The 26,988-nt window shown below is 41.1% G+C and overlaps 1 protein-coding gene across 1 annotated transcript; it reads right to left on the bottom strand.

Moving 5' to 3' along the window:
- Positions 1-365: 365 nt before the first annotated feature.
- LOC134651211 (small subunit processome component 20 homolog) lies at positions 366-26,876 on the bottom strand. Its single transcript, XM_063506280.1, has 14 exons — positions 26,744-26,876; positions 26,375-26,661; positions 25,705-26,038; positions 24,168-25,385; positions 20,166-23,668; positions 19,470-19,634; positions 18,045-19,092; positions 17,311-17,537; positions 16,215-16,380; positions 10,952-11,134; positions 5,838-6,386; positions 4,441-4,626; positions 2,194-2,454; positions 366-592 (listed from the first exon to the last, which is right to left on the bottom strand). The coding sequence occupies exons 1-14, from the start codon at positions 26,786-26,788 to the stop codon at positions 410-412; spliced, it is 8,355 nt and encodes a 2,784-aa protein (XP_063362350.1). The 5' UTR covers positions 26,789-26,876; the 3' UTR covers positions 366-409.
- Positions 26,877-26,988: the final 112 nt, after the last annotated feature.

Raw genomic sequence — 26,988 nt, 5'->3', positions numbered from 1 at the left:
GATTAAATTGTCCGATCAAATCAGGACGTGCGGACACAAACGCCAATTTGGCTGGCCGAATTTAACCGCCGATCATGACCTACCGATAAAATGGGGTGCGGACGCAAGAATACCAATTTGTGACGTTAGTATTCGCGGTTAGGGGCATTTTTTTGATTTACAGCGGTCAAATACCACCATAAATTTAAAATCGTTGAAAGTGGCCAAAGTAGTGTTTGCGTCCGCACGTCCTGATTTGATCGGACAATTTAATCAGATTGGCGAAAAGTTGTCTTCGTCTGGACACGCCTTTACCAGTTTTTCATAGACTACACCTTTTCTACTGTCAATAACTCTACATACCAGTTTACTATGACTTGAACGTAAACAAACTTAAATAAGCAATTAGATAAAATGATACCTAAGTAATCTAGTCATCCGCCAACAGCGCGTCTTCGATGTCCAAGTCCTCCGCTTTCCGCTTCTTGGGGCGCGGCCGCTTGCCTTGCAACATTTCTAGCTTCAACTTCTTCGACTGTTTCTTCTTTTCTTTCAGTTGCAGCTTCCTCTTAGCCGCCTTGTCGGGGTTGTTGACTTTTTCTTGGAGCAATACCTGATGTATGAGAGGAATATATTAGAGACGGTTAAACAGGAATTAGCGGGTTTGAACTTTTACCATTACGTTTTCAGTAAAAGAAAACGTCGTGAGGAATCCCGACCAATCTCAATAATGTTTCCCGTTAGAAAGTCACATGACCTTCGATCAACACGGAAGGGATGCGGCATTCGCACTATTTCCCCTCTGCCTAGGTACAAGATCAACTGATCTAGCGCGGGTAATAAAACTAGTTGCGCTCGGATTTTTAACTAGACCGAGTCCAGACGCGCGAGTGAACACAGCAGCAGAAAAAATGCCTAATTGCTCGGTTTTTTGTTGTAAAAAGAGGTCGGGGACATCAAATTTACAATAAGAAGGTGTTACATTTCACATGTAATATTTTTTTTACATGTCATACGTTTAATAACATTTAAACACAATTATTATATTTTAGTCTATGTAATTGCTGGATTTATCGATTTTGCTCGCCCAGTACAAATTGCGGATCGGTCGAGCGACAAATCCGACTTCTCATCTCAAAACAATAAAATTCTTTGACGAAAATGTGTTAGTGTGCGTGTTGTGACACTTGTGATTCGTCCGTACACAAAAACAGATCGAGGTGTGCAAGATTTGTCTGTGTAGGGTGTCATTTTCTATGTATTTGTGTCGTCATTACAGATTGGATTTTGTATGTAAGTGTGTGAGAAGTGCGACTGTGTGCACGTTCCCCCCCGCGAAAAATGGCAGAATGATTTTGAATGTCAAGATATCGCTTGGGCCTATCCCTTCCGACCTGTCGGAAGCCCGTGTTGATCGAAGCACATGACAGTCGCTTTCGTAAACAATAGTGCCTACAATTATACTTGGGATTAGATTGTCGAGCGAACCCTAGAGCATACAAGATTTTTTTTGTAGTTTGAGATTTCATGAGTCATAACATAATATAAGTAAAGTAAAGAGTAAGTAGAGTCAAAGAGAGCGAGCACCTATATCAAGACAACGACTCCCACCGACCGGCTAGAGTCGGGCCGCGCCGGAGCGCATTTTCAATGTGCCTATACATTATGTATGGCAGAAGCGATCGAGTCCGTCCGGATGCGTCCGCGTCCGTAAGGAGCCGACCGGCTTACGGCCGTACAAATGTGAAATGCGCGCCGACTCCGCCCGTTCGGTGGAAATCCTACTTAAGGCGCATTTAGCGTCGTGTGCGATTATCTAGTAGCGGACTGATAACTGACACTATCTACAAAACCGGCCAAGTGCGAGTCGGACTCGCGCACGGAGGGTTCCGCACCATCAACAAAAAATAGAGCAAAACAAGCAAAAAACGGTCACCCATCCAAGTACTGACCCCGCCCGACGTTGCTTAACTTCGGTCAAAAATCACGTGTGTTGTATGGGAGCCCAACTTAAATCTTTATTTTATTCAGTTTTTAGTATTTGTTGTTATAGCGGCAACAGAAATACATCATCTGTGAAAATTTCAACTGTCTAGCTATCACGGTTCGTGAGATACAGCCTGGTGACAGACGGACGGACGGACGGACGGACAGCGGAGTCTCAGTAATAGGGTCCCGTTTTTACCCTTTGGGTACGGAACCCTAAAAACATACCTTTTTCCGCTCCGCCCTCCTAATATTGAGCCTGGTCTGCGCCTCAGCCAGCAACTTGCTATACTCAATATCCCCTATCCTCCTTCTTAGTTTCTTGCCGACCCGCGTGGCGAGTTGCTTGACGGGCGACGCTGGCGCCATCGGGTCGCCAGTGGACATCTCGCGAACTAACGGCGGTAGAAGGATATCCACTATTGAGTTTATGTCGCTGGTTTCGAAGGAACTGATTAGGTGAAGCAGCATTGTGAAGATTGAGATGCGCTGTAAGAAAAGTTTTAGTTATGATTGTTTATTTATACTTTTTTGCACAAAAACAAATGTAAAAATGGCTGACATAATGCCAAATGGTCTCTACCAGTCAACCGTTGAAACAAAGCTAATGGAAAGCCGTGGATTCTCAACGTGAGACATAAAAGCAGAACATAAAGTAATGCAAAATATTGCTGGTACAAATTTGACAGCCGAAGTAGACGGTACTAAACTTCGTTTTTTTTTAGCATTAGAAATAAGGTAAACAATCTTGATGTGTCTTTTAATTGAAAAACACATTTTAAAAATAAGTTACGGTAAATATGTAACAATTGTGAGTCTAAAACGATCATTTTATAGTCTTCTGCTTTCATAAGTAATAGTTATTGATTTTTTAAAAGTGTTTTTCAATTAAAAGACATGTCAAAATCGCTTACCTTCTTTCAAGTTCTTTCTAATGCTAAACAAAACGAACTATATATGCACCCTCGTACATAAACTAACGAACGAAACTAGTGTTTAGTTTTAAGTTTATAAAATACATACCATATGTATGTTAGTCTGTAAGGTATTTATAATATGGGCCTTGTTGCCTGATTTAAATTTCTAAATAAATAAATAAATAAAATAAATAAAATAAATAAAATAAATAAAATAAATAAAATAAATAAAATAAATAAAATAAATAAAATAAATAAAATAAATAAAATAAATAAAATAAATAAAATAAATAAAATAAATAAAATAAATAAAATAAATAAAATAAATAAAATAAATAAAATAAATAAAATAAATAAAATAAATAAAATAAATAAAATAAAATAAATAAAATAAATAAAATAAATAAAATAAATAAAATAAATAAAATAAATAAAATAAATAAAATAAATAAAATAAATAAAATAAATAAAATAAATAAAATAAATAAAATAAATAAAATAAATAAAATAAATAAAATAAATAAAATAAATAAAATAAATAAAATAAATAAAATAAATAAAATAAATAAAATAAATAAAATAAATAAAATAAATAAAATAAATAAAATAAATAAAATAAATAAATAAATCCTTTGAACGCCACGCCTATCGTGTCCATCATGCATCGTGAACTTTGTCGGAATTCAGTTGCGCGTCAGTTGACGTCTTTGGCGATAAAAGGGTTTAAAGCTGTCATTGAATTTTGTTTGCCACCTTAGATTATCCTGAAGTACCGCACTTTTGTGACTCACTGGCCATATTATTCTAGCCACCTAAGGCACAGGCAACCAGGCATACAAACGGAACATCCAAAATTTGCCACTGAAATTTGAACCTAAATTGTAGGAAATAGAGTTGATTTTACGTTGTTTGAAAATTGAACGAAACAAAGCAAAAGCAACTGTCCCAATTGAACATGGTTTAAATTACATCGAGCTGAAGAAGTGCTATAGGTAGAACCTTGGGCCTTAGGAGTATAAAGGATTTTTCGATATTTTAATGAAATGTGAGAGATACAACGAGCGGGTAGTTATATACTGGATCAATCAAATCTTGTCAGTAGTAAAAGGCGGCAAATTTGAAAAATCGCGGGTTAGCAACACTGTGTTCGAATAATTCCAAAATCGCGTGTCATCTATGTGTTATCTGTGGAATATTGATCGTGAATGACAGCCATAATCTTATTGTTTACATTCTGAATCGTTTCTATTTCAAGAGAAATTTCTGCTGTCACCATTAAATACCAAGATTATGCATGACCTCAAGCAAAGCTAAGGTGCCTACAATGTACAATCATGCTCGTTGACGGTAAACATTACTAAATTTTGAGGTTATGATAATTCACTCGAACTGACGTATGAAAGGCGGAAAAATAAACACGTTATGGATCGATGTACATTGCTGCTTTTCTTAGCGCAATTCTGCTCTTTGAGTGTTACATGGTGTTACCCTACTTTAATTTGCAGTACATTGCTACTGACAAGATTTGCTTGACGCACTATAACTATTAAACACTCACGATATTCATAGAGCCAGGCGCCTTAGCCACCTCCACGTTGCAGGCCTTCCTGAGCTTGAACAGTATCCAGCGAATGTTCACCTTCCCGCCGCCCTCCGTATCGACCTCGTCTTTTACTTTACTCGGCAGTTTGAAGCTCGGTAAGGAGTGCACTAGCTTCAGGATTTGGAATAGTACTGCTGTAGCCTGTTGAAAAAATAAAATATAGTCGGTCAAACCAATTTGTCAGTCAGTAAGAACCAGGAAAACTATACTTATTCTTTTCTTTTGGGTACTATAGTTCGTTTTTTTTTAGCATTAGAAAAAAGGTAAACAATCTTGATGTGTCTTTTAATTGAAAAACATGTTTTAAAAATAAGTCACGGCAAATATGTATCAATTATGAATCTAATACGATCATTTATATTCTTCTGCTTTCATAAGTTTAAGTTACTGATTTTTAAAAAGCGGTTTTCAATTAAAAAACATGTCAAGATCGCTTACCTTCTTTCTAATGCTAAAAAAAAAACGAAGTATAGTACTAGTGTAAGACAAAGATAGTATGATTCTCTCTGTCTATGTTTGAAATGAGACAGTACTTTGACAAACTATATATACATACGTCCCACTGCTGGGCACAGGCCTCCTTTCATGCGCGAGAGGGCTCGGGCTATAGTCCCCACGCTAGCCCAATGCGGATTGGGGACTTCACATACACCTTTGAATTTCTTCGCAGATTTATGTAGGTTTCCTCACGATGTTTTCCCTCAGCCGTCAGCGAAATAAAATAGTTATAACTTACCTAGAGACTCCTTCCAAGGATGGTATTCCACCTGTCAAATTTATTTGTTCAATGTGGGTCTCACTCCCTCTTTAAGCAAAATGTGAGACGTAAATACACATTGGACCAAGATATTGGACAGATGGAATACCATCCTTAGCAACTGTCATGCAGAGTTAGCTTTGTGCGACTCTAATAATAAAACAAAGTATTGAATTTTATTTCATAATCAAGAAATTATTGCTTTTGTACTTTTGGACAGGGATGCAAATTGTGATATTCAGATTTTGCGAATGCTTGAATAAGCAGTTTATGATAATCTAAGTATGTAAAGCTGGTCAAGCAGATCTTGTCAGTAGAAAAAGGCGGCAAATTTGAAAAATGTAGGCACGAAGGGATATCGTCCCATAGAAAATTTGAATTTCGCGCCTTTTTTTACTGACAAGATTTGCTTGACCAGCTATAAATAAGTGTAATTAAAGCCTTTTCTTGTGTGTATGGTAAGTAGGCACGTGGCGTAGAACAACGGTATCATTTAAATATGGAATTTAATTACTGTATAGAAGGTTTAAATTCCTTTGTCTAGTAAAACATTAGTGTATTGTAAGCAATACAATATTGTGTAGTAATTACATACCTGTTCAGCCATATCTTGTGAAACACCAGCAGTGTACTGCGCACACAGATCCAACACCAAACTCCTTAAGGCCTCCTCCGTATTATCATAAATAAAACCCCTATCACTTTCCACCTTCTTTCTAACTATCACATCTAACTCCTGAGGATCCACAGATAACAAAATTTGGTGTATAACTTTCGCAGCCCTTAATCTAACCCAAGCGTGAGGATACGCCAGCAACGCTTGACACTGCTGCGCTATTTCGTCATAATCGTTGATATATTTCTTGTTTTTTAAGCTAGACTCGCATTGGACAGTGATCTTATCGATTAGATTGAGCATTTGTATGAGACTGTGGTCTTTTTCCCTCTGTTTTTCCTCGTCAGTCTTGTCGTCTGCGTGTTCTAGTTGTATCTTAACAAAGCGTCCAGCGCCTATGTCGTTGGTTAGGAGGAGTAGTTTTCCGCTGACTAGGGGCAGGATTGTGGTGAGTCGGCTTTTGAATTCGTCGCCCTCGGCGTTGACGAAGCGAATGCATAGTTGGGATGCGAGTTCGAAGTGTACCGGCTGGAAAAAATAAACACTTGAATTGAAGGAAATCGATTATCTATATATATAAACGTGAAAGACCTGACTAACTGACTTAAATCAACGCACAGCCCAAACCGCTGGGACTAGAAAGTCCAAATTTGGCAAGTAGGTTCCTTATAAGGTCTAGGGGTCCACCAAGAAAGGATTTTTCAAAATTCATAAAATAAAAAAAACTCTCCTGCGCGTTACGTGCGAAGCTGCGGGCAAAAAGCTAGTGTATTTATAAAAGGAAAAAAGTGAAACGCAACTATGGCGATATGCTACGGCGCACATTCAAAGCGCATAAATTTGGTCGGTTGTTATACTTATAAAACCCTTGGGGTCTCTTTTGTTTCCCAAAAAGTTTTAAGTAAGTCATAATGTATTGTTTGCCCGCATTTTCGTTAGTCATAATTTATTTGGTTCAGAAACGCGTCACTTTTCAGGATTGCCATAAAACAAACCTAACCTATCTATAGGATAACCTTACGAAAATCCTGAAAAGTTAACGGTTTCTGTTTTTGGACTAATGATAATATGACAAATAATACATTATGACATTTATGACTTAAAACTTTATGGGAAACAAAGGGACCCAAACCCCTAGGCTATTAGGGGATGCCGTTTTGCAACATTCCCTTTCAACTTCACTACATAAGTAGTATAAAACAAAGTCGCTTCCCTGTCTGTCTGTATGTACCTATGCTTAGATCTTTAAAACTACGCAACGGGTTTTGATGCGGTTTTTTTATATAAATAGAGTGACACAAGAGGGAGGTTTATGTATAAATTTGTTAACCCGTGTGAAGCCGGGGCGGGTCGTTAGTGACAAATAATACATTATGACTAAAACTTTATGGGAAACAAAGGGACCCCAACCTAGGGGTAGTAGCCTAGGGGCTAGGGGATTTATTTTGTAACATTCTCTTTCAACTTAAGTTATAAAATACCTGTGTGTCCTCAAAGAACTGCGGGATTCACCTCAGTGGGATTTTGATGCGGTTTTTTTTAATAGATAGAGTGATTCAAGAGGGAGGTTTATGTATAATTTGTTAAGCCGTGCGAAGCCGGGGCAGGTCGCTAGTAAACTATAAAATACCTGCGTGTCCTCGAAGAACGTGGTGATCAGATCGAACAGCTTGTTCCTCTCCAAGGCGGGGAACCGTTTGAGCATGGCCTCTATACAGTGGGATTTTGATGCGGTTTTTTTTAATAGATAGAGTGATTCAAGAGGGAGGTTTATGTATAATGTGTTAACCCGTGCGAAGCCGTGGCGGGTCGCTAGTAAATTATAAAATACCTGCGTGTCCTCGAAGAACGTGGTGATCAGATCGAACAGCTTGTTCCTCTCCGAGGCGGAGAACCGTTTGAGCATGACCTCTATACAGTGGGATTTTGATGCTGTTTTTTTTAATAGATAGAGTGACATAAGAGGGAGGTTTATGTATAATTTGTTAACCCGTGCGAAGCCGGGGCGGGTCGCTAGTAAATTATAAAATACCTGGTGAAATACAAAGAACGTGGTGATCAGATCGAACAGGATTTTGATGCGGTTTTTTTTAAATAAATAGAGTTAATCAAGAGGAATGTTTATGTATTTTTAACCCGTGCGAAGCCGGGGCGGGTCGCTAGTAAACTATAAAATACCTGCGTGTCCTCGAAGAACGTGGTGATCAGATCGAACAGCTTGTTCCTCTCCGAGGCGGAGAACCGTTTGAGCATGGCCTCTATACAGTGGGATTTTGATGCGGTTCTTTTTTAATAGATAGAGTGACACAAGATCCCTCTTGTGTCACTCTATCTATTAAAAAAGAACCTCCCGGTTTATGTATAATTTGTTAACCCGTGCGAAGCCAGGGCGGTCGCTAGTATACTATAAAATACCTGGGTGTCCTCAAAGAACGTGGTAATCAGATCGAACAGCTTGTTCCTCTTCAAGGCAGGGAACCGTTTGAGCATGACCTCTATACAGTGGGATTTTGATGCGGTTCTTTTTTAATAGATAGAGTGATTCAAGAGGGAGGTTTATGTATAATTTGTTAACCCGTGCGAAGTCGGGGCGGGTCGCTAGTAAACTATAAAATACCTGCGTGTCCTCGAAGAACGTGGTGATCAGATCGAACAGCTTGTTCCTCTCCAAGGCGGGGAACCGTTTGAGCATGGCCTCTATACAGTGGGATTTTGATGCGGTTTTTTAGGGTTCCGTAGCCAAATGGCAAAAAACGGAACCCTTATAGATTCGTCATGTCTGTCTGTCTGTCTGTCCGTCTGTCCGTGTACGTCACAGTCACTTTTCTCCGAAACTATAAGAACTATACTGTTGAAACTTGGTAAGTAGATGTATTCTGTGAACCGCATTAAGATTTTCACACAAAAATAGAAAAAAAAACAATAAATTTTTGGTGTTCCCTATACTTAGAACTGAAACTCAAAATTTTTTTTTGATTTGTTAGCCGTTCGTCTGGCTCGCATTTGGTCCAGGTCGCTGTTTGTCCAGTTCGCGTTTGGTCCAATACGCAATTTGTCCTAAAATCCGGACCAAAAGCGAATTGACTTAGTAGCAGTTGGTCCCAATCGGAGTTCGACATATACGCGTTTTGACACACTCGCTGCTCGCCCCAAATGCGGTTCGTCCTATACGCAAATAAGCCTTTTTCGTCTTTCTTTGACTAATTGGACGTTTAAATATTGTATTAGCCTTTGTTTTACAAGGCCTTCAATAAGAAAATATACGAATGGTAACCACTCTCCCCTGCCTACTCGTCTAGATACGAGTAGGCAGGGGAGTTATTGCACGGTTTGAGATGTTAAAATCAGATAATATACCTACAATCCTAAAGCAGCGTAATAATTGAAAGAAAACTCTCATTTGGGCAAAACAGTTTATTTATTTAAAAAACAACTTAAAACTTATCTTAACATCAACAAAAAAAACCTATACTTAGGACCTTGTCTTGGCTTTATAACACCAGTGATACATTATGTTTTACACTTCCTTAACCTTTAAAACACTATAAGCGTTAAGATAGAAGGAAATTAAAATCAACAAGTAACAGACTTGTTAACGAAGCATGGAATGTAGCTAAAACACATTGTTGTCTGTTTGACGATGTCATTAATATTACGTTATATAACGTCCAATTAGTCAAAGAAAGACGAAAAAGGGTTATTTGCGTATAGGACGAACCGCATTTGGGGCGAGCAGCGAGTGTGTCAAAACGCGTATATGGCGAACTCCGATTGGGACCAACTGCTACTAAGTCAATTCGCTTTTGGTCCGGATTTTAGGACAAATTGCGTATTGGACCAAACGCGAACTGGACAAACAGCGACCTGGACCAAATGCGAGCCAGACGAACGGCTAACAAATCATTTTTTTTTCATCAAACCTATACGTGTGGGATATCTATGGATAGGTCTTCAAAAATGATATTGAGGTTTCTAATATCATTTTTTCTAAACTGAATAGTTTGCGCGAGAGACACTTCCAAAGTGGTAAAATGTGTCCCCCCCCCCCCCCCCCTGTTACTTCTAAAATAACAGAATGATAAAACTAAAAAAAATATATGATGTACATTACCGTGTAAACTTCCACCGAAAATTGGTTTGAACGAGATCTAGTAAGTAGTTTTTTTTAATACGTCAAAAATCGCCTAAATACGGAACCCTTCATGGGCGAGTCCGACTCGCACTTGGCCGCTTATTTTAATAGATAGAGTGATTCAAGAGGGAGGTTTATGTATAATGTGTTAACCCTTGCGAAACCGGGGCGGGTCCTGTACCTGCGTGTCCTCAAAGAACGTGGTGATCAGATCGAACAGCTTGTTCCTCTCCAAGGCGGGGAACCGTTTGAGCATGACCTCTATACAGTGGGATTTTGATGCGGTTTTTTTTTAATAGATATAGTGATTCAAGAGGGAGGTTTATGTATAATTTGTTAACCCGTGCGTAGCCGGGGTAGGTCGCTAGTAAACTATAAAATACCTGCGTGTCCTCAAAGAACGTGGTGATCAGATCGAACAGCTTGTTCCTCTCCAAGGCGGGGAACCGTTTGAGCATGGCCTCTATACAGTGGGATTTTGATGCGGTTCTTTTTTAATAGATAGAGTGATTCAAGAGGGAGGTTTATGTATAATTTGCAGAGGCGTATTTACAAATTTGGCGCCCCGGGCCATTTTGATTTGCCGCCCCCCTTCACCAGTGACGATAAAGTATTTCATTTAAGAAAAAAAAACCTGCAACAAGTACCTTTGGGGTGTGAAATAAAAAAAAAGTAAACATTTACCATTTACTCACATAGGCATTTTAGTTCAGTCATTATAGATTTTGACCCGTGAATAATTCGTTCTTGGTGTAAATTCAAAAAGTAGACTGAATCAGGCTCCTGTGTATACCTATACGAAAAATGTTTTTTTTTTTCAAAAAAACCGTTTTTCTTGAATAACTCGGCCATTTTTGATTTTACAGTAAAACCGCGAGGACAAAATTGTAGGAAATTTGATTCTCTACAAGTTTGGTTCTCACAATTTTTCCTCTAGGATCGATTATAAACTATAAAATACCTGCGTGTCCTCGAAGAACGTGGTGATCAGATCGAACAGCTTGTTCCTCTCCAAGGCGGGGAACCGTTTGAGCATGGCCTCTATACAGTGTGCGGCGGCGGCGCGGCACGCGGGCGCGGCGTCGTTGAGCATGCTCGCGCCGAGTGCGAGCATGAGGTACTCGCTCTGCTTGGTCAGCTGGGCCTGTAACAAATAAAATAGAAATTCAAAACCGGCCAAGTGCGAGTCGGACTCGCGCACGGAGGGTTCCGCACCATCAACAAAAAATAGAGCAAAACAAGCAAAAAAACGGTCACCCATCCAAGTACTGACCCCGCCCGACGTTGCTTAACTTCGGTCAAAAATCACGTTTGTTGTATGGGAGCCCCACTTAAATCTTTATTTTATTCTGTTTTTAGTATTTGTTGTTATAGCGGCAACAGAAATACATCATCTGTGAAAATTTCAACTGTCTAGCTATCACGACTCGTGAGATACAGCCTGGTGACAGACGGACGGACGGACGGACGGACGGACAGCGGAGTCTTAGTAATAGGGTCCTGTTTTTACCCTTTGGGTACGGAACCCTAAAAACTGAAACTTTAACCCGACTTCGGTCTTGTGTGCCCGAAAAATTGCAAGTTCACTTGGCCTTTTTCAAGTCGTCCGAACAATCAAAACCTGCTCATCAATATCTAATCCACGCTTAGCTGCAGCTGCAGAGAAAAATACATGAGACGTGAGTTGGACTAAGCCTACACAATCAGTAAATGTTAAAGAATCATTCACCACAATATTTAAGTAAAACAATCACGCTTTTTTTCTGTTGTTATACTTTTTGGTAAGGACAAATTTAATTATCTACAATCATGGATACCCTACAACATTAAATTAACAAAGATAAAACCTGTATAACTGTATATAGCACTTTAAGTATGAAGAAATTAAAACGTCAGACTTGAGTGAGATACGATTTTTCAAAAGTAACCAGACTCCGATGACATTCAATTTGGCACTTGTTATGGATAAAACAAAGAGGGTGACCATAAATGTCGTAAAATAAATTAAAACTTTTTTTTAAACAGTATAAACTAAATTAAAGTTAATCTCACAAATACTGGTACGAAACAGTTGTTTATAACTTACTGTATGCGTAGGCTTGATTCTACTTACGTCTCCTGAAACAACCTGTATGTATAAACTCCTATGCATGCATACTGCAACGCAAGTAAGTATAATAAGGTGACTAGGAATGTTGTTGCGTCCAATCTGTATTTGCGTCTCATATTTCGCTTAGTGAGAGAGACGCAATGCACATCGGACCAATAATTTGGACAGGTGGAATATCAACCTTAACTAAACCATAAAGAAAAAAATACATAGAGTGCTCACTCCATACATCAGTTCAGACTATTAATTTCAGTGCCTACATCTAGCATCGAGTAGCGGAACTATCAGTACTGATAGTTCCGCTACTCGATGCTAGATGCTAATAGTCTTTTTGGTACTAAAACTGATGTATGGAGTGAGCACTCTATGTATTTTTTTCTCTATGACTAAACTTACCACTTGCAGCTTGCTGATGATCATCTCCAGGAACTTGAGCGAGGACTCCCTGCCGTGCTGCAGCTCGTAGTTGAGCTGCGACACGAAGAACTGGATGTAGCGCTCCAGCCGCTTGCCGGGCCAGTAGTTGGTCGAGTACTTACCACTTGCAGCTTGCTGATGATCATCTCCAGGAACTTGAGCGAGGACTCCCTGCCGTGCTGCAGCTCGTAGTTGAGCTGCGACACGAAGAACTGGATGTAGCGCTCCAGCCGCTTGCCGGGCCAGTAGTTGGTCGAGTACTTACCACTTGCAGCTTGCTGATGATCATCTCCAGGAACTTGAGCGAGGACTCCCTGCCGTGCTGCAGCTCGTAGTTGAGCTGCGACACGAAGAACTGGATGTAGCGCTCCAGCCGCTTGCCGGGCCAGTAGTTGGTCGAGTACTTACCACTTGCAGCTTGCTGATGATCATCTCCAGGAACTTGAGCGAGGACTCCCTGCCGTGCTGCAGCTCGTAGTTGAGCTGCGACACGAAGAACTGGATGTAGCGCTCCAGCCGCTTGCCGGGCCAGTAGTTGGTCGAGTACTTACCACTTGCAGCTTGCTGAAGATCATCTCCAGGAACTTGAGCGAGGACTCCCTCCCGTGCTGCAGCTCGTAGTTGAGCTGCGACACGAAGAACTGGATGTAGCGCTCCAGCCGCTTGCCGGGCCAGTAGTTGGTCGAGTACTTACCACTTGCAGCTTGCTGATGATCATCTCCAGGAACTTGAGCGAGGACTCCCTGCCGTGCTGCAGCTCGTAGTTGAGCTGCGACACGAAGAACTGGATGTAGCGCTCCAGCCGCTTGCCGGGCCAGTAGTTGGTCGAGTACTTACCACTTGCAGCTTGCTGATGATCATCTCCAGGAACTTGAGCGAGGACTCCCTGCCGTGCTGCAGCTCGTAGTTGAGCTGCGACACGAAGAACTGGATGTAGCGCTCCAGCCGCTTGCCGGGCCAGTAGTTGGTCGAGTACTTACCACTTGCAGCTTGCTGATGATCATCTCCAGGAACTTGAGCGAGGACTCCCTGCCGTGCTGCAGCTCGTAGTTGAGCTGCGACACGAAGAACTGGATGTAGCGCTCCAGCCGCTTGCCGGGCCAGTAGTTGGTCGAGTACTTACCACTTGCAGCTTGCTGATGATCATCTCCAGGAACTTGAGCGAGGACTCCCTGCCGTGCTGCAGCTCGTAGTTGAGCTGCGACACGAAGAACTGGATGTAGCGCTCCAGCCGCTTGCCGGGCCAGTAGTTGGTCGAGTACTTACCACTTGCAGCTTGCTGATGATCATCTCCAGGAACTTGAGCGAGGACTCCCTGCCGTGCTGCAGCTCGTAGTTGAGCTGCGACACGAAGAACTGGATGTAGCGCTCCAGCCGCTTGCCGGGCCAGTAGTTGGTCGAGTACTTACCACTTGCAGCTTGCTGATGATCATCTCCAGGAACTTGAGCGAGGACTCCCTGCCGTGCTGCAGCTCGTAGTTGAGCTGCGACACGAAGAACTGGATGTAGCGCTCCAGCCGCTTGCCGGGCCAGTAGTTGGTCGAGTACTTACCACTTGCAGCTTGCTGATGATCATCTCCAGGAACTTGAGCGAGGACTCCCTGCCGTGCTGCAGCTCGTAGTTGAGCTGCGACACGAAGAACTGGATGTAGCGCTCCAGCCGCTTGCCGGGCCAGTAGTTGGTCGAGTACTTACCACTTGCAGTTTGCTGATGATCATCTCCAGGAACTTGAGCGAGGACTCCCTGCCGTGCTGCAGCTCGTAGTTGAGCTGCGACACGAAGAACTGGATGTAGCGCTCCAGCCGCTTGCCGGGCCAGTAGTTGGTCGAGTACTTACCACTTGCAGCTTGCTGATGATCATCTCCAGGAACTTGAGCGAGGACTCCCTGCCGTGCTGCAGCTCGTAGTTGAGCTGCGACACGAAGAACTGGATGTAGCGCTCCAGCCGCTTGCCGGGCCAGTAGTTGGTCGAGTACTTACCACTTGCAGCTTGCTGATGATCATCTCCAGGAACTTGAGCGAGGACTCCCTGCCGTGCTGCAGCTCGTAGTTGAGCTGCGACACGAAGAACTGGATGTAGCGCTCCAGCCGCTTGCCGGGCCAGTAGTTGGTCGAGTACTTACCACTTGCAGCTTGCTGATGATCATCTCCAGGAACTTGAGCGAGGACTCCCTGCCGTGCTGCAGCTCGTAGTTGAGCTGCGACACGAAGAACTGGATGTAGCGCTCCAGCCGCTTGCCGGGCCAGTAGTTGGTCGAGTACTTACCACTTGCAGCTTGCTGATGATCATCTCCAGGAACTTGAGCGAGGACTCCCTGCCGTGCTGCAGCTCGTAGTTGAGCTGCGACACGAAGAACTGGATGTAGCGCTCCAGCCGCTTGCCGGGCCAGTAGTTGGTCGAGTACTTACCACTTGCAGCTTGCTGATGATCATCTCCAGGAACTTGAGCGAGGACTCCCTGCCGTGCTGCAGCTCGTAGTTGAGCTGCGACACGAAGAACTGGATGTAGCGCTCCAGCCGCTTGCCGGGCCAGTAGTTGGTCGAGTACTTACCACTTGCAGCTTGCTGATGATCATCTCCAGGAACTTGAGCGAGGACTCCCTGCCGTGCTGCAGCTCGTAGTTGAGCTGCGACACGAAGAACTGGATGTAGCGCTCCAGCCGCTTGCCGGGCCAGTAGTTGGTCGAGTACTTACCACTTGCAGCTTGCTGATGATCATCTCCAGGAACTTGAGCGAGGACTCCCTGCCGTGCTGCAGCTCGTAGTTGAGCTGCGACACGAAGAACTGGATGTAGCGCTCCAGCCGCTTGCCGGGCCAGTAGTTGGTCGAGTACTTACCACTTGCAGCTTGCTGATGATCATCTCCAGGAACTTGAGCGAGGACTCCCTGCCGTGCTGCAGCTCGTAGTTGAGCTGCGACACGAAGAACTGGATGTAGCGCTCCAGCCGCTTGCCGGGCCAGTAGTTGGTCGAGTACTTACCACTTGCAGCTTGCTGATGATCATCTCCAGGAACTTGAGCGAGGACTCCCTGCCGTGCTGCAGCTCGTAGTTGAGCTGCGACACGAAGAACTGGATGTAGCGCTCCAGCCGCTTGCCGGGCCAGTAGTTGGTCGAGTACTTACCACTTGCAGCTTGCTGATGATCATCTCCAGGAACTTGAGCGAGGACTCCCTGCCGTGCTGCAGCTCGTAGTTGAGCTGCGACACGAAGAACTGGATGTAGCGCTCCAGCCGCTTGCCGGGCCAGTAGTTGGTCGAGTACTTACCACTTGCAGCTTGCTGATGATCATCTCCAGGAACTTGAGCGAGGACTCCCTGCCGTGCTGCAGCTCGTAGTTGAGCTGCGACACGAAAAACTGGATGTAGCGCTCCAGCCGCTTGCCGGGCCAGTAGTTGGTCGAGTACTTACCACTTGCAGCTTGCTGATGATCATCTCCAGGAACTTGAGCGAGGACTCCCTGCCGTGCTGCAGCTCGTAGTTGAGCTGCGACACGAAGAACTGGATGTAGCGCTCCAGCCGCTTGCCGGGCCAGTAGTTGGTCGAGTACTTACCACTTGCAGCTTGCTGATGATCATCTCCAGGAACTTGAGCGAGGACTCCCTGCCGTGCTGCAGCTCGTAGTTGAGCTGCGACACGAAGAACTGGATGTAGCGCTCCAGCCGCTTGCCGGGCCAGTAGTTGGTCGAGTACTTACCACTTGCAGCTTGCTGATGATCATCTCCAGGAACTTGAGCGAGGACTCCCTGCCGTGCTGCAGCTCGTAGTTGAGCTGCGACACGAAGAACTGGATGTAGCGCTCCAGCCGCTTGCCCGGCGAGTAGTTGGTCAAGTACATCACGAATATGGCACGAGCTTCGTCTCTGCAAGAGAAAATTAATCTTATTTATACAGAGATAAAACACTTTCTTCTTTCACAGTGGAGGAGACGGATGGAAGGTACTGGTCGTCCTATAAACTATAGCTGGTCAACCAAATCTTGTCAGTAAAAAAAGGCGCGAAATTCAAATTATCTATGGGACGATATCCCTTCGCGCCTACATTTTTCAAATTTGCCGCCTTTTTCTACTGTCAAGATCTGGTTGACCAAGTATACGTTGCCATTAGTTCAAAGCAAGCTACGAACACTTATCAAACAGAACTATAAAACACTAAAGACTTAAGGCTCAATTGAATGTTAATCAATAAGCCTTCAAAAACCACCGGAGATTGCAAGTGAAACTAACATTTAAAGCTAAAATATAAACACTTTAATTTCGGCACGCGGTCTTTCTTCAGGCTGACTCCCCTTAAAGTAGATTAAGCGTTTCTTTCAGGGCAATAATAGCTTCTTAGTTACTTCTTAATGGGTATTTCTAAGGGAATCGCCCCTAAAAAAAGAAATAAACAGTGGTGGCAACATGGTTGCATTTTCATCGCCTGTCCCTATTCCTGTCACTTAAACTTACATACCTACTTCTTGTTAGAACGTGACAGGCATGGTAACAGGCGATAAAAATGCGACCGTGCTACCGCCGCAGTAGTAACATGGTGGATAAAGGCACCCTCAAAACTTATTTTACAGTACATATGGGGCTACTTTTCCGCACTAGTGCGTAAATAACTATTTCCGTGTACAGTCAGCAGCAGAAGTTGCTAAGCGGGCCAGGTGTTCAAAACGATCTTGACGCGTCTTTATTGTTAAGGGAATAAGCGCATATCAAGGTAATTTTGAACACCTCGCCCGCTTAGCAACTTCTGCTGCTGACTGTACTATCCAGTCCTATTATAAATTTATTGTGGTTGATAATTACCTTGATCTCGCTGATTCGCTCAAGATACACATCTTGGATACTTTCTCCATCAGCTCATGAAGCTCCGTGGAAACGAGTTTAGCCTCTAGTATAGCCTTAAGTAAAGAGAACGAGCTTGCTTGTTTTTCGTCGCTCTGGCAATCCTCCTCGGCGTATAGTAACAGCGTTTTCAGCTGGTCGGCTTCCATTGTGTAGTATTTGACGTTTCGAATAAGGACCGTGATAGCCTGAAAAGAAAGGTAGGGATATTGTTACTCTGACGAAGCTCTGGAAAATTAACTCATAAAGGAAAGTGGACGACCGCGCGCGATCGTTTATTCATACCAACCGCTATTACATAGTCGCCATTTTCCTCTCTAGATATCATCATTATATAAAATATTACTTTTAGACATTTTTATGTATATTAACCACAGTTATGCCCAATCGTTTGCCCAAAAATTTTCATGATATCAATATCGAAAGAGGAGAATGGGAAATACGTTTGTATGGAAAAACGGTTGCACATTATTCTTTTAAACGACAACCTCTAATTTCTTATAAATAATTATATTTTGCACTGTCAATGTAATCTTCACATTTTGTGGTCAAAAATCATGGGTTCAAACTTCGGTTGTGCTATACAGCGACAAAAACTAGTTCACGATAAAAATGCAAAAATGTTACTAAAAATTAAGTCAGTGTACCTATCCTTATCTGTTAAACTAACATTGGATATAAGTCAAATAACTTACCTTGAATGCATTCCTAACTAAATGGTAATTATCATTCTGCTTGCTAATTTCAAACGTAGCATATTTATGTAAAATCAGGAACATCGTCTTCACAATATCTTTCACCATTTCTTCGAGAGTCGGCGTACTGACCCTTATAGTCCACAGCGTTCCAATACACTTCAAAGCAACAGTAGTTACTTTGACATGGTCGCTCCTCAACGCATCTACTAGTAGAGGTATCAACGGGTCCACAAATGCCCTGCATTCCACTCTTGTAACCTTTTCTCTTTTAAGTATCACATATAGAATGTTCAAACTGAATTCAACTAAGACATGAGCGTTAGCTTTTGCCGACACTTTTACATGCTTCGCTTGCACTTCCTTATTTCTCTTAGGCGTTTCTGGGATTATAAAACAATCAGGCTTAGCTATAAGCATCTTTTCTTTTTGCTTCTGTGTTATTTCTCTTTTAGGTGCACCTAGTACGAATTCAGGAATGCTTTCCGACGCTATGCCGTGTAAAAATATGAATAGTGATTCGATGTCTATGAATTTGTTTGTCACTAAACCACTGGTTATATGTGTTAGGGCTTCTTGGACTTTTGTAACGATTTTCTTTGATTGGTGCTTTTGTAGAACCTCTTTGAAAGGTAAAAGTAAGTTGATGAGGCATGATTCTGTTATATTTTGCGATACTATCATCAAAGTCACATAACTCTTTTTACTAGGTTTAGCTTCTGGTGTTTTATAATGTAGTTTATCAACCTCTTTTTCTTCAGATAAAGCTCCGAACAGATCATTAGTACAAACATCTAGAATGTAGTCTAGAGTTTCATTCAGTTCTCCAGGTTTGAAATCTGCTTTCAAAGCATCTAAGACGGAATGTATAGTGGCTACTAATACATGGACTTGGAATCCTCTCGTGAGGAGTAGAGTGAGGTGTTCTAGCAGGATGCCTATGTAGGAAGTTCCGATGGTGACCATGATTTTCTTGACGATGTCTCGAGCTGTGATTCGCACTTGTTTCAGCGGCGATTTCAGGAATGAACAGAGTTTTATGATTATACTGTAAAGAAGGACATAACAATAAACAATTAGACACTTTGTGGTACTATGTTAAACATATTGAATTGTGTCAAAGATCCATTGATAGTATAAGACGTGTAAAGTCTAAGAACAAATGGGGCATTATCTATGAAAAGGGACCTTATTGTCGATGGCGCTTACGCCGCACAGCCTCACGCGACATTGTATTACTATATACACCGTTATCGTTAATAACGGCGTAAGCGCCATCGACAATAAGGTCCCTATTCTTAGATAACGTCACAAATCATGCCCCGAGTTTGACAGCTGAAGAAGATGAGCTGTACGATGACTACGGGGCTACGGCTAAGGCGGGATACGGGAAAATGCCCCACTATACCCACCACACAAACTTACCCAGGCAGGTGATATCGCAGCACATCTCCAGGCAGCCGCTGCAACAGCTTAACTAAAGCCAGGGCGATTGGCACACGCAGCATGTCTTCCGCTTGCCGCTCCAGGCCCAAACGCCGACGGTTCACCTTGTGGGACTCTTCGTGCTCTGTCAGCTTGCCGATAGCGCTGGATAACAAAGAACAGCCTTGAACGGTTTATTCCCATTTGTCTCCGGCCGTTATTCACAATGAGAACAACTCGTAACACTGACGACTAAGTGCAAGGCCTGAGTGGACGCTCGAAGCGGAGCGTTCGGCGGGGCGTGCAGCGTGGCGTCGGGCTCACAAGTGATTTGAGCAGCGTGCACTAAGGCCGCTCCTATACGTTTGCATTTGTTTAACATGCACGCCGCACGCCCCGCCCCGCTGCACGCCCAACTCGAGCGTCCACTCAGGCCTTACACTAACGGGTAGAGACAAATGGGAATAACAGAACGTGGAAACTCCGAAAATGTGAATCTCTCATGAAATTCTTAAATAATTCATGTGTATGTATAATGATAATCTTGACGCTCACCCGCCTTTAGGCCAGTGAGTGAGTTACAAGATAAAGCTTATTATAATTTCCGTATAACTAATGTATATAAATTCAATGCACAATGGTAATAAACCTTCATGTTGTGTAGTTAAACTTGCAATTTTAATATTATAAACTTACCGATTGAGCTGTGGAAGCAACCCCGCTGACAAAGACTTGATTATTCTCTTCGCCAGAGACGGTGGGACTTGCGTGACCCTCTCAAAAGCCGGCACGGTTGTAACCTCTTTACTCACTGGCTCTTCCGTTTCTGCTTCCGCATCGGCCGCTTTTAGTTCTGAATCTATATCTATTTGCGTCTCTTCTACGTTTTCATTAGTTTTTTCAACCTCATCATTTTCTTTTTCATCATTTCCTTCAGTTTCTTCATCATCTACTATCACTTCTTCCTTTGCAACAGTTTTGCTTCCATTTACAGTCTTGTCTTCTTTTCCTTTCTTATTCTTCTGTGGTCTATTATCAATGTTAGCTAGCAAAGCTTTAGGCAACTCAATGTTCTTAGCTTTTGAGAAATCGAAGTGGAAAGCATCTAGTATGCTGACGACCAATCGCGTCAATTGTTTCTGATGATCTGAAGCGTGACGCATTTTGTTCAGATACAACTTTAGTATCACCTCATAATGGTACCAAGGAAGTAATCTACAGCAAGTAGATACTGTTTCTATGCACGCGTCTATCAAGGTGTTTTTGTCTGTGTATTTGTCGTCGCAAATGTAAATAGTTGCCAATGGCAAGATGAAATTGGTGAGCGTTCTTGGCGAAGGACATTTAGTCATTTTCTTGGCGACTTTGCAGAATTTCATTAGCGCTCTAACGCGCCTGTGCATTTGTAAATGGCACATGTTATCGAAGAAGTCTACTTCTCTGTCCTCGTTATTGGTTAAATGAGCCAGGTCTGATAAAACTACGTCGGTACTAGGGCAGTCCCTCGCTAGTTCACCAAGGAGGTTTATACTTTCATTCCTTAGTATTTCGTTCTTTGAGTCTCTGATGCCGTTTGATATTAAAGATAAAACAGTATCGCGAACTAAAAACTGACCATCAGTTGCAGACCAATATTTCAGAAGCAATTTTGGAATCTTCTTTAAACATAGAGCGGCGCCATCACGCAATCCTATATCTTTTTCAGTCCGGATGAAATAGAAACAGTTGTTAACAATAAGTATAGCGAGATCTAGGTCGATTTGATTGTCATCTAGCAACTGGTAAATTGTCTTGTATGCATCCAGTCTCCTATCGAAATCAGGCTGCTCGATCCATCGCTTGTGGAAGGCGTTCATTTCGGATATGACGTTGCTGATACGAGCGAGAATTTCTTTGTTTTTAGGAGCTATTTCTGCTATTGAAGACAGCAGTTTAAGTAGGAGTTTCCTAACATCAATTAGAGTTATTTTGTTGAAAAGTACAGCAATATTCTTGATATATGTTTGAGGATTAGTGCTGTGACTCAATAAGTTGATAATGGTATTGACTGCATGCTCCATATTTTCTTCTGCCATATTCATACATACTTTTTTAACAAGTATTGGTAGTAAAAGGTTCAGAAGTTCATCGCACAATTCTGGCGAAGCCACAAGTTCTGTGACCCGCGAAAGTATCAGCAAGTCTCTCTTGTTCATGGTATTTGACTTAGCTGAGTTTGCGATGCGTCTTTTCATAACTTCCAATATGCTTGGAATGTGTGGTATCAAAATTTTGCTGCCAAAATTCATCTCAACAGACAATTCATTATTAGACTCTACTTGCGTAGTGTTAAATGGCACTATGGCAGGTAGTTCCTTGTCCTCTTCGTCTTCTGTCAAGGTTAATAGCTTTTCAACCATATCTAGAATCATATTAACAACCACAGGACTAGTTTTTGGCGCCAGTAGAAGTTTGAATATCTCAGGTATCGCACTAAGAGATGAATTCCGTTCTGGACATGTGACAAGCAAAACGTAATATCTTGGATTTTGGCACCACGTGTTCAATAGCTTCAAAAGTGCAGTTGGGTTATGGATACCTTCAATGTGTAATTTTGACATAAGAGGCCAAATCAGTGTTTCGAATAAAACATTCAGCTCATCTGAACTCCAAGTATACTTATCAAACTGGTCAAATAGCTTTGTCAGTATGCCTACGGCTAATGTTCTGAGGTTTTTCATTACTTTGGAGTAACCAACATGAACTTTGTCCCCGTGAGCCAGAACGGCCCCCACCGTCGAACACACAGATATAAATATCTTCAATAAATCTGATAGCAATTCATCCTTCAGGTATCCTCCGAAATATTCACGTACCACTTCAAACAAATTCAGAATGCTGTGCAATTTTCCTGGAATAATGACAGATTTTAAGTCCAAGGTGGAGACAATGCTTTCATATATTTCTTTGCGTTGCATTGTGATGTAGTGCTTTACATGAGAGAATGCCATTTCAATAAACATTTTCAGTTCTTTCTCATTACAGCCAGCCACATATCTCATGATTAATGATCTCCTAGTTTGACCGCCTCCTTTCTTGTCTGTCGCCATTTTAGACGTCATCTTCCCATAAAGAATTCTCAGGATGATTGGGATAACATGTTCTCTGTCATCTGCATGGATGTTTTGCGCATCTTCAGTAATTTTGAATAAAGTCAATTCGTCTTTAAACTTTTTGTCATCAACTAAATTGTACAAATTGCTTTTATATGCCACAATGCTTTTGTTCTTGTAGTTTATAACACAATCTAACGCAAACTTCTGTAGACCGGCGTTTTTATGTTTCAGAAATTCCATATAGAGTTCCCAGAATACTGGCTCTTTATGAAGTGCTCTTGGATTTTTAAACTGTGCTAAAACTTGCATTACGTTGATAAGAGTTTTAAATGTTACTTTTCCTGAAACAGTTTCTTTAACATCTTCAACAATATCCGTAATATCTTCAACATTAGCGTCATTAACATTTTCTTCATCCGGTTTATCATCATCAACATCCATACCATTACTTCGGCTTTCTACGTCAATTTTAAGGGCATTAGCTTTGTCAGTTCTCTTATATTCTTCTTCAATAAAGTTCAAAAACAATACAACTATATCTCTGTTTCTTGCTTCACACACCTGAATACAATTAGTCATCACTTTCAATAACAGATCCCTGTAATTATATACGTCTGGTCTTTCTGAGATATTATTGTATTCTGCATAGAGTTCTTTCAACTGATCAAAGTCACATTCGAATTCGTCATCAAACTTAAATTGTTTCACATCCTTTTTTGCATTGTCAAAAGCGGTTTGAAGGATTTTGTGGAAAATAGGCCAAAACTCGTCAGTAGCAAGAGAATTGCCATAGCCGGCAATGAATTCGGTGACTGGCTCCCATAATAATTTAAAATTCATATACAACACCCCAAACATATAGTTTAAGGGATATAAGTGGAAGTCTGTATCTTTTATTAGTTCATACTGTGTAGTATTGAAAACCATCTTCTGTAGTGTGTTCTGTTGTGCTCTGTATTCCTGGATGGAGGGAACAGTGGATTCCACAGAGTAACACATGCTGAAGACTGATAATTTTTCAGTAGTGCCTCCCACTTGAGCAGTTTTGTTTAATGGTTCCGTGTTCTCAAACAGTTTGTAAATATGTGTTGTTAACAGGCGAACCTAAAAATTAATAAATAAATTAAATGAGCATGCAAACCAACGTATTTTTTTAATAATTAGAATATTATAACCCGTGACGATTCGACGACACATGACTATGCGCTACGTCTAGCAAAGATTAATTGCTTGAATAAATAAGTATAAGATGTGTAAATTTTAAGAAATGATTGTGCCTCCGTACGTGCCTGCTGAAGAAAATGGCGCTGGACGGTGCTGTATCTTATTTGCTAACTAAACTGTCAAACAAAGACATTTTACGATCAGAACTACCGCATAAGTACAGAGCTGAACAGCGCAATCTACATTAGCTGTCAAATTCGAAACAGGAATTAAAGGATTTTATCTTAAACTTTACATATTTAATGCAGTCATTTAATCTTTGAGTCTAGTGAGACCTACATGCGGAGAATAGTACTAGGGCTAGACTTTATTAGACCTGAAATAGGAAACCTAAAATAGGTTAGTTACATAAAAAATAGGTCAGCAAAAAAGCACTTACCACATGGAATGGAGAAGAAACATTGGCACCAAGGTAAGAATCAATCAGTGCCAGTACAGGGGAAGACAAAATGTTGCCTTGCTCACATGCGGTCAGGTACAAATCTGTCAAATGCAATGCCGCCAAGTAATTAGGATCTGCGGCATACGGCAATATCACAGGCAGCAGTGTATCTATGTCACAAATTACTTTCAAGTTTTTACAGTTGGAAATGTGAATAGCACTTTCCATTGCATTTGCTAGTATGAATAGGACTTTTCTTGCACTCTTGGATAGTTCTGTAGTGCTGCAGTGGTATTTATTGCCAACTGACTGGTTTTCAAGGTTGTAACTTGTCAATATCTGAACCAGCTTAGATATAAGTTGACTCAATGCAGACACACAACTATCAATATCTATTTTCTCAATATGCGGCAGGCAGAACAACACATTCATCAATTTCAGTGGATTTTGAATGATATTGTTAATGTCATCATTAATTATACTTGAGAAGTGCTCCATAAACATAGGGAGGTTTGATCCAAAATCAAGGGGATATTTAACCCACTCAAAAAGCTTTATACCATTCATGGACAGTGGTGACTTCTTAAGACATATTTTACTAAGTGTGCTCATTGCATCTTTGTCAAACCCAGATTGGATGACATACTTCAGAAAAGGAGGCAATATGTGCATGTCAAATTGGGTATAGTCAATGACATTCTGGACGAAATTTATAAGAATGTTTGGGTATGGCAAAGGCAGTAGTACTTTAACTATGATCCCAGCATGTTCTTGAGATAATGACACATTTGGAGAGAGGAGTAACAATGCTCCTATTTGGGCACAAACTTCAAGAACATTTTCAGCCGATTGCTCACAAATAACTTTGATCAGGAGGAGAACAAACTGTGGAGGATTTATAAGGTATTTTCCTTTCTGATGTTCTATCACTTGACCAGCAAGTCTCAGTATAAATTCAAGGCCTTTATTTTCTTTAAGCATCTCTTCTGTATATTTAAGAATACTTGTCCAGAATATGGAGAATTCTTTATAATTGATTGTCTGCAAGCTGTCCTCGAATGTTTGTGTGAGGAGCTTGAACAGTATTTCCTGGTGTGGTCTGTGTTCTTTCAAGTGTTGTAAAAGCAGTGGAATGAAGGTTTCAACGCAGCTGTGGAACTTGCCGGGTACACCTTTAATGATTTCAAATATGAGGTGGCCACAACCTGATGTTGCCTGTAAAATACATATATTGTATATAATTGTAGTATTTAAAAAGTTTAGCACAATAATATTACAACCAGCATTAAATTTATGTGAGAGGAAGGAACATTTTTTTGCCTTTGGGGTGCTTTTTTTAAAAGTATAGGCTTATTCAAAAACATGTTTTTGGTAACCTTATAAAACCTATGGAATTATGTACCACAGGTATGACTAATTATAGAGAAAAATTACTACGCTAGCTGACATACAGACAGAAGGCCAGACAGATGGATGACCAAACTAAAAGGGTTACATTTTCGCCATTTGTTTACCATGAAACCTAACTACTTACATCGTCATTCGTCTGCAGATAATTCAATATAAGTTCAATAAACTTCTTCTTGTCTCGTATATCCCGAGCCACAAATGCAAAGCTCTCCGCTGCAAAATTATTGATGTACTGCGGCTGTGATTCACTCAGCAACGGGATTATCCGCTTCAGAACAACGGCTAAATCTTTCTTGAGGTACGGTTTAAGGATCTTGAAAAGAAATGCAAGGCAGACCAGTGTCCACTCAAGCCTTTCTGCATCTTTTGTTTTTAGTAGTCTTATCAAGATGTCCAGAAATCTTGGGAAGTACGGATAGAAATCATCTCTCAGGTCTTTGGCCAGTGACACCAGAATTCTGAAATTTTTTAATGCATTCATTATAAATTTATGGTTTATTTCGATTTCCAAATATACTTACTTTTTAGATACAATGGAAGTCCAAAGCTATACAGCAATAAAATAACTACTTTTTTGTTTCCAAAAAAATTATGATGTGATTTCTAAGTGTGGATTTGTGGAACATTTGACTTATGCTTCACTAACATCAACAACTTTCAGGGAATGAGAAGAAAATTGAGAACCTACATTCCACAGAGTGATTAATTTCTAAACAAATTGTTATTTATTAACTAAGATACAACTTGTATATATACTTTTACAGTGAGAAACTAAGTTAGTCCAGTAAACTTACTCCAGTAAAGGTTGTAGACACAATTGATCTTCTAAATTTAAATATTTTTCTAATATTTCTACCACATCGTCCTTCCTGTGGACCAACTGAGGAACTGTTATAATTCCAAAGACTTCTTTCTTAAACTTTTTGAAGTTTAGTGTTAAGTTTAGGCCATGCCATTTCCTTAAGGCAAGATGGAAGTGAGTCTCATTTTCTTCAGGTTGTTCAGTGTATGCGTGCTCTATGTGGTAAAGGGCCGCATGTCGAATGTCTATAGAGTTGATCCGTTCAGCGAAAGGAACAAACTGAAAACGTAAGCAAATACTTTCATTAGAAAAAGTTTATCAATATTAAATTAAGGATAAAGGGCACTTATCGCATACATACCCGAAAGGTGTTGGTTGTTTTATGTTTTACGGGTTTGATCTTCATTTTGATTGTTCCTCTATTGCCTATTTGTTTCTTAAATAGATATTTATTATTTCACGTAAATAAAACCACATGTCTGCGGCGCGCACATCACATTTGTATGACGTTTTAGCTGTCTAGTCTAGTGTCAATTTTGACATTAGAAGACGATGTTTTTCTTTATATTTTAAAATACTCGGTTTTGAATTTAGATGAGCTGTTTT

Source organism: Cydia amplana, chromosome 9 (genome assembly GCF_948474715.1).
Source record: "Cydia amplana chromosome 9, ilCydAmpl1.1, whole genome shotgun sequence".
In the NCBI taxonomy this organism is placed as follows: Eukaryota; Metazoa; Arthropoda; class Insecta; order Lepidoptera; family Tortricidae; genus Cydia; species Cydia amplana.
Note: the sequence above shows the minus strand (reverse complement) of the source record. Positions and strands in the feature narration are given on the sequence as shown.

Coding starts and splice junctions, on each gene's coding strand:
- LOC134651211 (XM_063506280.1), bottom strand. CDS start 26,788: ATGAAGATCAAACCCGTAAAACATAAAACAACCAACACCTTTCGG. Junction 23,669..24,167: donor TTTCTTCTCCATTCCATGTG/GTAAGTGCTTTT, acceptor ATTAATTTTTAG/GTTCGCCTGTTAACAACACA. Junction 11,135..16,214: donor TCATCAGCAAGCTGCAAGTG/GTAAGTACTCGA, acceptor TATTTGTTACAG/GCCCAGCTGACCAAGCAGAG.